Source organism: Physeter macrocephalus, chromosome 2, assembly GCF_002837175.3.
Source record: "Physeter macrocephalus isolate SW-GA chromosome 2, ASM283717v5, whole genome shotgun sequence".
In the NCBI taxonomy this organism is placed as follows: Eukaryota; Metazoa; Chordata; class Mammalia; order Artiodactyla; family Physeteridae; genus Physeter; species Physeter macrocephalus.
Window position 1 is genome coordinate 4,171,180 of NC_041215.1, and position 14,018 is coordinate 4,185,197.

The 14,018-nt window shown below is 50.8% G+C and overlaps 1 protein-coding gene across 1 annotated transcript in view; it reads left to right on the forward strand.

Annotated features, from left to right (window-relative positions):
• Positions 1-4,319: 4,319 nt before the first annotated feature.
• Positions 4,320-14,018, forward strand: part of ERGIC1 (endoplasmic reticulum-golgi intermediate compartment 1) — a 106,140-nt gene continuing 96,441 nt past the window's right edge. The window contains exon 1 of the mRNA XM_007127542.4: positions 4,320-4,440. Within this exon, the coding sequence (XP_007127604.1) occupies positions 4,421-4,440 (20 nt within the window). The 5' untranslated portion in view covers positions 4,320-4,420. The remainder of the gene's footprint in view (positions 4,441-14,018) is intronic.

Sequence of the window (14,018 nt, forward strand, 5' to 3'; positions counted from 1 at the left end):
AGGAGGGGGTGGAGACCAGTGAGCATTTGGATCCAGGGAACATTCTACACTATAGAACATTCATGTGTTTATCAATTGATTCATTCAGCAAGCATTTAATTAGCACCTGCTCTATGCCAGGCCCTGTACATGTTGCTTCATCTTTACAGCAAGCTTTTAGGGCCATGTATTTGTTATCTGTTGCTGCCTAACAAATCACCCCAAACTTAGTGGCTTAAAACAACAAACATTTGTCATCTTGCAGGATCCAGATGCAGCTCAGCTGGATGCCTCTGGGTCAAGGTCTCCCGGGAGGTTGCAGTCAAGTTGTTGGCCAGCGCTGCAGTCATCTCAAGGCTCAACTGAGGCTGAGGGATCCACCTCCAAGCTCATTGACGTGGCTGTTGTGAGGCCCCAAAAGATTCACTGTGAGCTCTCTCATGTGGGCCTCTCCACATGGCAGCTGGCTTGCTCAGAGAGATTGATCTAGAAACAGCAAGAGTGTCCGAGACAGAAGCTACTATCTTTCTATATCTTAGTCTTAGGTGCAACATGCCATCGCATCTGCCATATTCTGTTCATTAGAAGTGAGTCAGTAAGTTCAGCCTACACTCTAAGGAAGGAGATTACACAAGGGTTTGAATATGAGGAGGTGGATTAATTGGGATGACCATTTTAGAGGCTACCTGCCACAGGTAAGGTATTATTATCCTTCATTTCATGCTCAGACAGCCAGCTAGTTAAGCAATGTGTCCATGTCTCCCAGCTAGAGAGTCATCTGACTTCAGTGCTTTACCATTTCACTAAGCCATTTGGGAGTGAGGTGGAGGAAGGCAGGGAGAAGGTGCTGGTAGAACAGCAAATGGGGATGGAGTCTTTATTAACTATCTACACTGTGTAACTGAATACCCACAACTTAGTAGCATAAAATAAACATTTATTACCTCACATAGTTTCTAAGAGTCGGGAATTCAGGAGCAGCTTAATTGAGTGGTTCTGGATCAGGGTTTCTCGTGAGGCTGTAGTTAAGCTGTGGTCTGGAGCTGCAGCTTTGAAGACTTACCAGGGCTGAGGATCCATTTCCAGGATGGCTCACTCACATGGCTGTTGGCACGAGGCCTCTGTTCTTTGCCACTTGGACCCCTCTCTAACCATGCTTGAGTATCTTTATGACACAGAAGCTGGTTTCCTCCAGAACAAGTGACTCAGGAGAGCCTAAGCAGAAGCCTCAATGCCTTTACTACCTAGCCTGAAGAGTCATATGCAGTCATTTCTGCAGTGTCCTGTTGGTTACCCAGCTTGGTGCTTTGCAATGTGGGAGGTGATTATACAGGGCATGGGAATATCAGCCACTGGAGGCTGGCTACTACAGGGTCCTGGAAGATTAGTAATCCTAAAACTCAACTTTTAGTAAGTCACTCCCTTGGTCAAAGAGATCCAGAGCTTTCCCATTTACTGTAACACAACATCTGATTTCCTTAGTTCTATCTCATACTGTCTTTTGGGCTGATGGGCCATCTGGGACTGGCAGCTTGGTCTGCTTACAGACCTCAAGTGTCCCCACAGAGATCCTTGTTGATGTGCCCCCTCCCCATCCCGTCTGTTCTGTGGGAAGGTCTGCCTCTCTGGAAAACCTCCATTCAGCCTTTGATATATAGTTATTGTCCCCCCACCCCCCATGTGCAGGCTGTGGTTGGATGCTGGGATAAGATGGTGAGCAAACAGACATCCATCCTCCATGGAGAACTTCCAGTCAACATGGGGAGGTAGACACTAGCCAATTAATAATCTCTTCACAAATTGTGACAAATTCTCCCCCCAAAAAACCTACGGGTGGCATGTGAGCATATAATGGGGGACCTGGCCCACTCTGTACATGGTAGTTGAACCAAGCCAAGAAATTAACTAGGCTGGGCAGGTGTATTAGTATTAGGTTCAGGTGTAAGTGTCTGAAAATCCAAAATAACAGTAGCTTAAACAAGACATGTTTATTTCTCTCTTGCTCAGAAGTCTGGGGAGGTGTTTGAGAACAGGTACTGTGCCATTCAGTGGCAGGGACCCAGGCTCCTTCTATCTTGTTGCTCTGCTCTGCATGGCCTTCACCACATGGGTCAGGATGGTGGCATCCACATCCTGGGCAGCCAGATGGACAAAGGGACACAGTGGGTAATATCCACCAATAATCCCTGAAGCAGCCACAAGATGCTTCCCCTTACACCTCAATGGCCAGAACTTAGTCACATGGCCACACCTAGCTGCAAGAGAAGCTGGGAAATACAACTCTCATTCTGAACACACTCATATGCCCAGCCAAAAACTGGGAGCTCCATCATCATGCAAAAATAGCAACCATAGTCAACCCTCTCTTGCATTTACTCTGTGCCGGGCACTGTCCTAAGTCCTTGACACTCATCAACACATTTTATCCTCACAACAGATCTATGAGGATGGTACTATTATTGCCCCAATTTTACAGATGAGAAAACTGAGGTACAGAAGTAAAATAAGTTAGTAAGCGGACAGGCTAGAATGTGATCCCATGCAGTATGACTCGAGTATGGGTTCTGTTACCATAGTTAACAGTTATGAAGAAAGTGAGAATCTATTGGGAGACATGCACATTCTCTGTCCGTATAGCAAGGTGCAAGGCAGAGATAGGAACATGCTCAAGGCCAAAGAAAGAGCAAATGCAAAAGCCCCCCCACCCTCTGCATCCCACCAAAGCAAGGTCCTTTATCGCAGCACCTCTCAAACTTAAATGTGCCAGTGAATCACTTGGAGATCAGGCGAAATGCACACTTGGTTCAGTAGGTCTGGGCTGGGGCTGAGAATTTGCCCCAGGGTGCCTAAGCAGTTGCCCTGTGGACCACCAGCAGACTGTGGACCACATTTTGAGAGGGAGGACTCGTGGTCAAATGCCCACTACTCCATGACTCCCCTCCTGCACAGGCCTGGGCCAACAAACAGTCCTTTGGGCTCAGTGGCTACCCAAGGCCCCTTCAACCTTCTTGCTGCCCCCAGGTTTTGAGTTCTGGCTGAGATTTCCCTCTCTCCCAAGAGTGCCAGGCCCCTTGTTGAATGAATGAATGAAAAGGGAATGCTGGAGGGCAAAGGGAAGGAGAGCCAACTGGGTGTATGGTCCAGGGGAAGAGTTTGGTTCACTGCCCACACTCTACACCGGACGGGAACTGGCACCGTGCATTCTGAATTCTCCCAGAGGAACAGGTACCACCATTTCCCCCTATTTATAGATGAGGAAACTGCCTGCTGGCCCTGCTTTTTGAACACGAGCCCCCACCTTCCTCCCCTGGGGTTTTTCAAGCTCTTTTGTTACCACAACCTTGGAGGTGGGGCCAACCATAGAGGGAAAGTTCAGAATGAGTATCCTCTACCTGGGTGTTGTGTTACAACTACCAACTCCTCTAACCCAGCAATCCCGGAAGGAGATGCTGATTACCTGTGAATTTCGCAGAAGGAACTAAGGCTCAGGAGAGGTCCCGGGTGGGCCAAGTCACAAGGCAGGTCTTAGTCTACTGTCCTGAATAGACCGGGCTCGGAGCCGGCCTGGTGAATACCATCAGAATGAACCACAAATGGAAGATGCAAGCAGAGAGGTAGAGCTACCAGGCCAACCACAATAGCTTCACGTGACGAGCCCTTACTAGGTGCCAGGCATCACACTAAGCAGTCTCCCAACTGTCTCATTTGATCCCCAGGAAAAAGCTCCTCCAGTAAGTGTCATCATCCTCTTTGTGCAGCCGTGGAAAGGGGTGTGGGCTCAGAGAAGCCAAGCATCTTCCCCAGAGAGGCACAGCAGGGACGTGGTGGGTCCCCTTTACAAATCTAGGCCTGCCTGCTTTCCTCCTTTCTTTCTCAGTATCAGGCCCTTTACTCAGAGTTAGACGCTGTGTGTAGCCCACATCTGGACCATTCCATTTAATTTTCACAACCCAAGGAAACTGTTTTACAAACGCAAAACAACGGAGGAGGCCCGGAGAGGTAGAGGGATTTGCTCAAGGTCACACAGAGAGAAAGTGATGGAACACACAGTGCGGGGGCTTTTGGAAGGAATGAACGCGGGAGTCTTTGGGTGCTCCCTTCCTCTCCAAGCCTCGACCCACATCGCGCGCCCACCAAGGCCAGCCCCTCCCCCTCCCAGCCCCCAGCCCCCAGCCCCTTAGGCCCCCAGGCCCTCAAGCCCCCGGGCCCCTTTAACAGGACGGCGGAAGGGGCGGCCAGGGGCGGTGGCGGCGCCCAATGGGCTGCGCGGAGCGTCACTTCCCGGCGGCGGGAGGCAGCAGCGAGTGTGGATGGCTGGGGGCGGCCGGCGGGGGCGGGGCGGCCGGCGGAGGCGTTGGCAGCGGGCTGGGACCCACGCGGCGCCGCGGCCCACCTGGCCTGCAGGGCTCCCACCCCCGGCGGCAGCGGCGGCGGCGGCACGATGCCCTTTGACTTCAGGAGGTGAGTGTGGCGACCCCGGCCACCGGGGAGCCCCCTCCGCGGGCGCGGGGGATGCTCGGGCACGCCGCGGACCCCTCCCGCCTGGAACGCAAAAGCGGCCCTTCGCCGTGTGCACGCCTCGGCAGGCCCTCGGGGACGCCGGGCGGGCCCCCCTGCCGCACACAAAGCCAGCTGGAGCCTCGGAGGGCCTCCTCGTGCAGCGGGAAGCTAGGCCACCCGCCTCTCGGGCCGCTCCGCCCCTTCCCTCCGCGGAGCCCCCTCCCCAGGCTTCCCCGACACCTCTCAAACTCGCATCCCCTTCCCCCCATGCTGGGAAACAGGTTTCCTCCCTCCCCTAGATAGGAGCAGACAAGCCATCCCCTTCGTCTCCTCTACAGAGCCTCCTTTCGTGAACCCCACCCCAGCTGACAGGTGTGTCCAGGGCACCTCGGATGAGCCCCCAGGGATCCGCAGGGGTGTGCAGACCCATCCCGCCAGACAGCTGCTGGAGGGTTTCAGGTTTCCATAGGCTCAGCTTCTCCCTGACTGGGCCGAACCGGAGGCCTGTACCTCAGCCAGTCCTGGTCCTGTGCTCTGGGTATGGGGGCTCCATGGGGGAGGGGAGGAGGTAAGGGAGCTGTGGGAAGGGCTTTGCAGAGGGCCTAGCCTGATCTGCCCTTGGCTTTCTACAGTCACCACAATGGGCCCTTTGTGGGGTGCAGCCGCTTCATGGTCCACGTTGTGCTGGGCTAGGCCTTCTGGAAGCCTGCCTGACAGGGGGTCTACATGCAGACTTTCCCTTAAGGTATGGAGCCCCAGGGGACGCCCTGGCCTGAGGCAGCCACCCTGTGGTGTATAGCCAGAAAAATAGCAGGGCTTTAGTGGGGAGGAGCTGGATCAGAATCCTGGCTCTGCTCCCTCCACTGAACAGCTTGGTATATTATAGAAGTTAGGGGTGAAGGCTCTGGGTTCAGACCTCCCCTTAGCTACTCAGCTTGATGACTTGAGCAAGTGTCTGAGCCCTCTCAGTATCTCTGTGTCACCACCTGCAAATTGGGGCTAAAAATAAAGTCCCACCTGCGAGGGCTGAGTGCATGAGAAGAGCTTAATTCAGAGCCCGGAGGGGTGCAGAGCTCAGATGTGGGAGGTTAGTGGACAAGCAGCCTCTCCATGAGGCCACTTCCTCATCTACAAAATAGGGATTCTGGTCCCTGCCAGCTCCTTCCCTCCCTACAGGTGTGAATGAAGTCAGGGTAAAGCGACAGCCTTCCTGGGAAGAAAAGCCTGGCAGTGACCCCCATGGCATGTGGGCATGTTGCAGTTTAAGCATGGAGAAAACATTGGCCTCGCACCTCTTGCACTGACTGATGTGGTAGTCAGCCTGCCCTGGGCACCATTGCCATCCCACAAACAGCCTGCCCCTTCCATGCAGCCCTGGGGCTGGCACCAGGGTCTCAGACAAATGCTTGCAGACCCAGGGCATTTTCATACAAGGAAAGCCCCTGTGATGGAATTCAGGAGCAGTCCTCATACTGACGGTTAACATTCAGGACATGAGAGGGCTGTAGCTGGCACATTGATTCCTGGTTCCATAAAGTCTCCCCTTACCCAAGCTGATAATTCCTGCCCTCGCCCCACATCCCTTTGTGATTCAGTAGGTTCCAGTGATTCTGACCTTATTGGGGAAGTCACTGCTTTTGGGCATAGAATTCATTCACTCTGCACCTAATCTCCCATTTTAGGAGGAGGAAGTTGAGGGCTGAGGGTCTTGCCCTGGACCTCATGGGACCTAGATTGAAGCGTGGGCCAGGGTCCCGGGTCCCACACAGCTCCTGACCTGGTGCCCCTTGAGTTGGAGGTTAGGAGTGTCCAGGTACCATGGGGGCCCCAGCTTAATGAGGTGTTTTAATCAATTTCCTTGAAGGCTTGTGCCACCACAGAACAGTGAGAATGGATTCAACACTTCCCATTCACACCTTGGAGGACGAGCCTAGTAACCTACACTTCTTAAGATGTGTTCATTCCAGGTCTCAGCTTCTAAGGAAGGGTCCACTGTATGCGCACTTCAGTGTTCATTGATCAAACGTTTACTGAGTGTCTGCTCCGTGCTCAGCCCTCCGCCATGTGCCCCACTGCAGAGCTGGGTGACATGTGACTTGTTTGCCCAGGGCCAGGCAGTGGTGAGCTGGTGGAGCTGGGATTCGAACTGGGGTCTGTTAGCTGCAAAGCCTTAGCTGTGGGAGAAAAGGGAGGTCTTGGAGGGTCCCACAGCCCTGTCAGACCTCTTAAAAACCATGGGGAAATGGAGAGGGTCATGCTCTGGTTGAACCCCCCCCTCCCAGTTCGAGGCCAGGGAGAAGACCAGGCTTCCTGATCGTTTTGCTCTCCTTAATACAGAACACAATCAGGAAGGGGGAAAAGGAACATCTTGCTCTTTCTTACCAGAACTCCTTGTTTTCCTAGTGCCTGTGGGACCTCGTGCACCTTACCTCCTGTGTGCTTTCCTGTCTGTGAAATGGGGATGAGAACAGTACCCGTTGTTGAGAAGATTAACTGAGCCAGTGTGTGTAAAGCATTTAGATACAGAGTACGCACCCAATAAATATTGGCCACTCTTTTCATTATTTGTGTTATTTCATCGAAACACCTGTATTTCCTAACACTGTATAATTCACTTAATTATTTTATGCTTATTCTCTTTTTTCCTGCCATGAAAACATGAGCTCCCTAGGGCAAAGATCTTTATCTGTTTCATTCACTGTTGTAACTCCAGTGCCTAGAATAGTGCCCGGGCCACATTCGCCCCCAGGATATGTCTCTCAGAGTCTGTCAAGGAAGCCAAAGGCATGGTGTGGTTTGATGTTCCAGTTCTTCCTTTACTGGGAACCTTTTCAGCTATGGGTGGTTAATTTTCCCCCTTCTTTCCTTGAATGTGCTCTTCTCTAAATTGTAGTTGGCGGTGGGGAATAGGCAGAGTACAGAGGAGGGACCCGAGGCCTTCAAAGACGACTTGTGTTTGTTTTGCTCCTGGTGCATTGTTTCATTAATCGCTGGACCTTGCAGTGGTGGAACTGGCCTCGTGACCCAGTTCCGTGGGGCGTTGGCCCTGCCCGGACCCGGTTCCGGCTGGCAGGGGCCAGAACACCTGCTGTCTCTGGCTCAGGCTGCGGGGGAGGGGGGGCATTTCCTGCAGCCCAGGCCCAGGAGAGCCTGAGCATGGCTTTCAGGCGCGCAGACTTGGCCGGCTCCCCGCGACGGCAGCCTCTGAGTTGAAACCCCAAGACCGGGGGTGTGCTCCTGTCCTGTCATTGACCATCTGGGCCCTGGGACAGTTGACTTACCTTCTCCAAGCCTCAGTTTCTTCATTTTAAGGAGATGGCAATCTTCATTGCCTCACCTTGTAGGGTAGATGTAGGGGCAAGTGAGGTGTCCCTGCAGGGTACAGCCGGCTGCATAATTTGTGGGGCCCAGTGCAAAATGAAAACGCAGAACCCCTTGTTGGAAACGTATTACAAATGTCAGGACGGTGACAGCAGAGCATTAGACTAAGCCTAGACGCAGCGCTCTGAGCACAGGACCCTGTGCGACTGCACAGTTCACACGCCTGTGATGCCATCCCTGCTGTGGCGCCTTGGTTCGGCCTCCATCGCCTCTCAGTCTGGCCTTCCAAGTGGTCTCTCATCTCCAAGAGACCCCAGATCTTAGAACCCCAGGGGAGCTTTCCAAAGTTGACCTGATTTTTTTCACATTCTGGTTTCAACCGTCAAGTGGGGCCCATTGCTCTGATCAAGTACGATTTCCTTAGCTCCCCATGCGGCCTTGCCCGGGGGGGGCCCCTGCAGCCCCCCTCACTCCCTGTGCTGGGGTCATCCCCGACCACCACTGCGGGCTCTGAGCACATAATCAGCACTCAGCAGATAGTACAATGGCTTACGTGAGTGCCTGTATTTCTACCTTACCTCATTCCAGAAAGATCTTGGGGAAGTTGGCGGAAACACGTACTTTACAACAAGTTTTAAAAATATATAAATAGACTTAAAAATCAGGGCCAAAGGGAAATAAAGACCAGACTGGAGGAACAATTATGTGAAAATCAAGCCAGCATTTCACATTTATTGAGCACTTACTAGTGCTTGACACTGCGGTAAGGATCTTACCTGTGCTCACTTAATCCCCCACCAACCCTGCAAGGCAGACACTGTTGTTATCCCACTTTACAGATGAGCCAGTGGAAGCGCAGCAGAGTTAAGGGACGTGATGGGTCAGCAGAAAGCACTGGGGTTGGAATGCTGTTCTTGTGCTCCAGAGCCCCACTTGAATCCTATAGGCTCATCTGTAAAGCTTTGCCCTTCCATTCACCGAGTTCAGAGAGAACTGAAACCCCCTCTAATTGGATTCCTTGGCTTTCTCATCTCTAATCCTTTCCCAGCAGTGCTCATGAAGAAGCTTAAAGTCATCAGCCTTTATTTTTTTATTTATTTTTTAACTAGACTCGTGGTCTGACACCTGATTCTGAAATTGTCTTTAAAGAACCCTCACTATGGTCTCACAGCAGTTTAGAGCATCTCATTCTGGAGGGTCCAGGTTTTCCCACTCTGGCCACTGGGGCTTTAGAGTGTAGAGCATATGTTTACCTGCTCATCTGGACGTGGAAGGGGATGGAAAAATCTCTCCTCCTGAGGCGGTTTGGATTCCTGATACCATAATATTCTTGAGACTGGGCTTTAGCCAGCTGTGGCCTCGTTAAGTTCTGTTTCCCATCTGGTAATCCTTTCATTTTTTATTTTGGAGTTGCTCCTGGGCAGTTTTCATCAGGTACTGGAGAGGCAGGCAGGGTGTGAGGAGGGCATTTGGGGTGAGGCTTACCCACCACCTCTATATCAGTGAACATCAGCTCTGCTGTATGTTAGAATCACTGGAGGAGTTTTAAAAATCCCCAAACTCAGGTGGTGCTCCACACCCAGTAATCAGGATCTGAGGGTGGGGGACTCAGGCATCAGTATTTTATAAAGGTCCTCACGTGATTCCAAGTGCACAGCTAAGATTGAGAAGACTGCTCTAGATCCAGAGAACCCATATTTAGCAGGCCGAGAGCACGGGGGCAGCCAGATGCCAGAGTGGGTCTTTGGAGGGGAGGTTGGGGAGTAGAGTCTGGTCCCATCTGTCCCCCCACTGCAAGCACATTGCCTCTGGGACTGTTCTTCACTAGTAAAGCTGTCACTAAGGCAGGGCAGTGGTGGTGGGGTTACCTTTCCATGGATATCCTTGCTTTTCAAAGTGAGGTCCCCACACCAGCGGCTTCAGCATCACCTGGGAGCTTGTTGGAAATGCAAGATCCCCTGGTGATTTGAATGTACAGTAAGATTGACTAACTCAGCATCTCCCAGACTGTGCCGCTCCATAATGGGTCCCCGATTTGGAGATCCACAGCACGTGCATAACTTACTAAAGGCTCTGAGAAGTCCTGCACAAAAGGAACCTGAGTCACTCAGCCCAGCTTTTGCCAAACTTACTGTCTAAGCCACCCTTGTTCTTCATAGGGCGGCCAGTACCATTTCTCAGAATATTGTTTGGGAAGCACAGCTGTAATTGTTCCTTTAAGGAAGTGGTAATTAGCCTAATTGTCTGTTGTCAACATTAACATTTAGGTCTGTTAACTTAATTACCTTGGTGTCTGTGCAGGAAAAGTACCGGATGGGAAAAAAACCTGCCAACAGTAGTATGTATTGGTTTTTAAAAGTCTTGACCCCTTGGGAGAGGCAGGAGGAACTCAGGGTTCCCTGTACTACCAAGAGCTCGGGGATACGTAAGGCGCTTTACAAATCTCCTCATGCTCTGAGTGGGCATTATTCCTATTTTACATCCAGGGAAATTGACCCCCAGAGATGCTGGGTCACATAGCTGGCGCATCTAGGGGTCCCTGGGAGACCAGCACACACACCTGACAGTAAAATCCTTCGCTTGAATGCTTCCTTCTGGAATCTGCTGGGCAGCACAGCTGGACAGGAAGCAAGATCCGTTTGAAAGGGACTGAATGTTCTGTTTATCCAAAAGGTGGAAACCCTATTTGAGATGAGAGGCCTGGCTGTTACCAAACTTTAGTCACAGGTCCCTGAACATTGGGTGCCGGTGATGCTTTTCTCTCTTGAGTTGCCATCTGGGGCCCGAATTGCTCTGGAGGAGGAAAGGAGGCAAAAGGCGAATCTTAATAGTAATGCCTGATGGTTCCTCAGCTGGTGATGTGTTGCACTCTGTGCTGGGCATGTCATTGGACTTGAAAGTCACACTGGCTCCATGAGATAGATACGATTATTAGTCATTTATTTTTCTATATTTTATCTTTCGTTTTTTTTTAGATGATTATTTATTTATTTATTTTATCTTTTTAATTAACATACAGTAAAAGTGGCCCTTTTTGGTGTATTCTTCTGTGGAAGTCAAGACTTTACATCGTGTAACCACCCCCGCAGTCTGGTTACAGAAGTTTCATCCCTCCAAGAAACTGTAATGCTATCACTTTATAGTCATACTATTCAATTTGTTAAAATTGTGCTAGGAACACTTAAGATGAGATCTATCCTCTTGACAGACTTTTAAGTTCACACTACAGGATTGTTAATGACAGGCACAGTGTTGTACAGCAGGTCTCTAGAACTTACGAGTATAACTGAAACTTTATATCTATTGAATAGCAACTCCCCATTTCCTCCTCCTCCTCCCAGCCCCTGGCAACCACCGTTCTACTCTCTGCCTCTGTAGGTTTAACTATTTTAGATACCTCATATAAGTGGAGGCAATATTTGGCCTTCTGTGACTGGCTTGTTTCACTTAACATGATGTCCTCCAGGTTCATCCATGTTGTCATATACAGCAGGATTTCCTTTTTTTAAAAAAATTTTTATTTATTTATTTGGTTCTAAGTTGTGGCCCGCGGCCTCCTTAGTTGCAGCCCACGGGCTCCTTAGTTGTGGCTTGCCAGCTCTTTAGTTGCGGCATGCGTGGGGGATCTAGTTCCCGGATCAGGGATCGAACCCGGGTCCCCTGTATTGGGAGCACAGAGTCTTAACCACTGCGCCACCAGGGAAGTCCCAGGATTTCCTTTTTAAAGGCCGAATAATATTCCATTATATGTATACACCACATTTTCCTCATCCATTCATCCATCCATGGACACCTGGATTGTTTCCACATCTTGGCTATTGTGAATAATGCTGCGTCTATCTCTTCAAGATCCTGACTTCAATTATTTTGGATAAATACCCAGTCCTGGGATTACTGGATCATATGGTATTTCTATTTTTAATTTTTTGAGTATCCTCCATAGTGTTCTCCATAGTGGCTGCACTGATTGAGATTCCCATGAACAGTGTACAAGAGTTCCAGTTTCTCCACATCCTTCACACTTATCTTTTGTTTATTTTGGTGACGGCCATCCTGACAGGTGTGAGGTGATATCTCATTGTGGTTTTGATATGCGTTTCCCTGATGATTAGTGATGTTGAGCATCTTTCCATATACCTGTTGGCCATTCGATTGTCTTATTTTGGGGAACTGTCTATTCAAGTTCTCTGCCCAGTTTTAATCAGGTTATTTGGTTGTGGGGTTGTTGTTGTTGTGTGTGTATGTGTGTGTTTTGCTATGAAGTTGAAGGAGTTTCTTATGTATTTTGGATATTAACCACTTTTCAGATACATGGTTCGCAAATATTTTCTCCCAGTGAAAATGTTGCCTTTTCACTCTGCTGATTGTTTCCTTTATTAATTCAGTTTTAAAACAGGAAGCCAAGGTTCAGAGCTGGGAAGTGAACTGGCCCAGGGTACACAGCTGAGGAAGTACAGGACTGGGACTTGAACTTGGGTCTGTGATTCGAGAGCCAGGGTACTTCACCATGGTGCTCTTCTGCCTCACTGGTACCTTGACATTGTCGATTTTTATGACTGTCCACCAGGTCTCCACTATCATTCTCTCTCTTGCTGTCACATCAGGAGCCACTGACATGTAGAATTTAACTAAAATGTCCCTTGACTACTTTGGAAGAAATCTGGTGATATTTGACTTGTTTTGATGTTTTGCTGAGTCCAAGGGTACCTTCATGGTGTGGAGCAAGTGTCTCCAAATCTTCAGGGGAAAGTGCTAGGTCGTGGGCCACCCGTTCAGAATGTCCTTCTACACTGCAAATTCCTCCGAGGGCTGCCTTGACCTGTAAGCTTCCATTTTCCTCATCTGCAAAGCGGGGTGCTCATACTTTCCTTGCAGGATTTTTTTGAGGATGAGATGAGCTCGTGTGGAATGTGGGACCGTTTCACTCATCGTGGCCTTCCTTGGCAGCATTGTCCCCGTGCTTCTCGCTGAGCTCTGGTAGACCTGAGCAGAGGGGCATCTGGGGGGTGGACATGGTAAAGCCGGGGCCCCTTGGGTTTGCAGGACCAGTGATGCGCTCCCGTGAGAACACCTGGGGCGATTCAACCCAGAGCTGGGCTCCCCTCTCTAAGTGGCACCCACACGGTGACCCCAGACCCCAAGGCATTAATCTCTGGTGGGAGAAAAAATGGTCAAATGGTCACACACCCAGGTGTCCCCAGGCCCTGGGCAGGTATCACGGGGCGGGGGGCAGTTGGGTGCTGGCTGGGGCCCATCAGAGAGTGACGCTCCATTGGGAAGGGGCAGCTGTCTGTGGCTTGTTGCCCTGCAGATTACCCAGTTTTTTAGGAAATGATGAAAGTCTGATAAATTGTGTGAAAATGATTAGTAACTGCTTCCAGTTTTATTGCTGTTGAACATTATGCTGGGCCAAACCAAAGCCTTCTGAGGGCTGATGATGGCCTGTGGCTGGCGGCGTGCAGCCTGTGTGTCACACGTATCAGTGAATGAGCACACACTCGCCGGGTGGACAGGACTTGGGATGGTGCCCCTGGACTCTCGGGAGGTGGTCTGGTGGGTCTGGGCTTGGAGCCGGGAGGCAGAGGGGTCGAGGGACCCCCAGGTTTGGGCAGAGGCATCCTCGGGGCACAATTCTTCCAGGCCTGGTAGCCAGGGCTTCCCTTCTCTGGTTGGTGCTAGGGTGGCACTGCCAGCTCTGCCGCTGGACCTGTCTTTCCTCCTCAGCAGTCCCGGGGCTGGCCAAAGCTCAGTTTGAGTGGCACTCCCTTCTCCAGATCCCTTAAAACCTTCAGCCCTCAGGGTGTCTCAGGTGATGTCCCAGGGCTGTGCTGTGACCACAGTGCCCCCAACAGTGCCCATTTATCAAGTGCCAGGCTGAAGGCCTTTCTCGGATTCAGTTCATCCTCACATCACGTAGGAACCAGGTGTCATTCCCATTTGCCTGATGAGGATGCTGGACACAGAGGGGACGGGACTTGGCCAAGGTCACACAAACCACAGGCAAGTGGAACACTCTGTGATTCCAGAGCTGGTTTACTTAACCACACTTGCGTGTCCCAGAGGGGAGCATAATCACCTCGATTTTGGGGGGGCACTCCATGGAAACCCCCGATGTCAGCTATTGTCTACTTAGTTGTGTTTACAATTTATTGCCATGGAAACCTTGGCGGGGAAGGGGGCTGGGCCTAGGTGACCATTTCCAGTATCTGTGACACTGT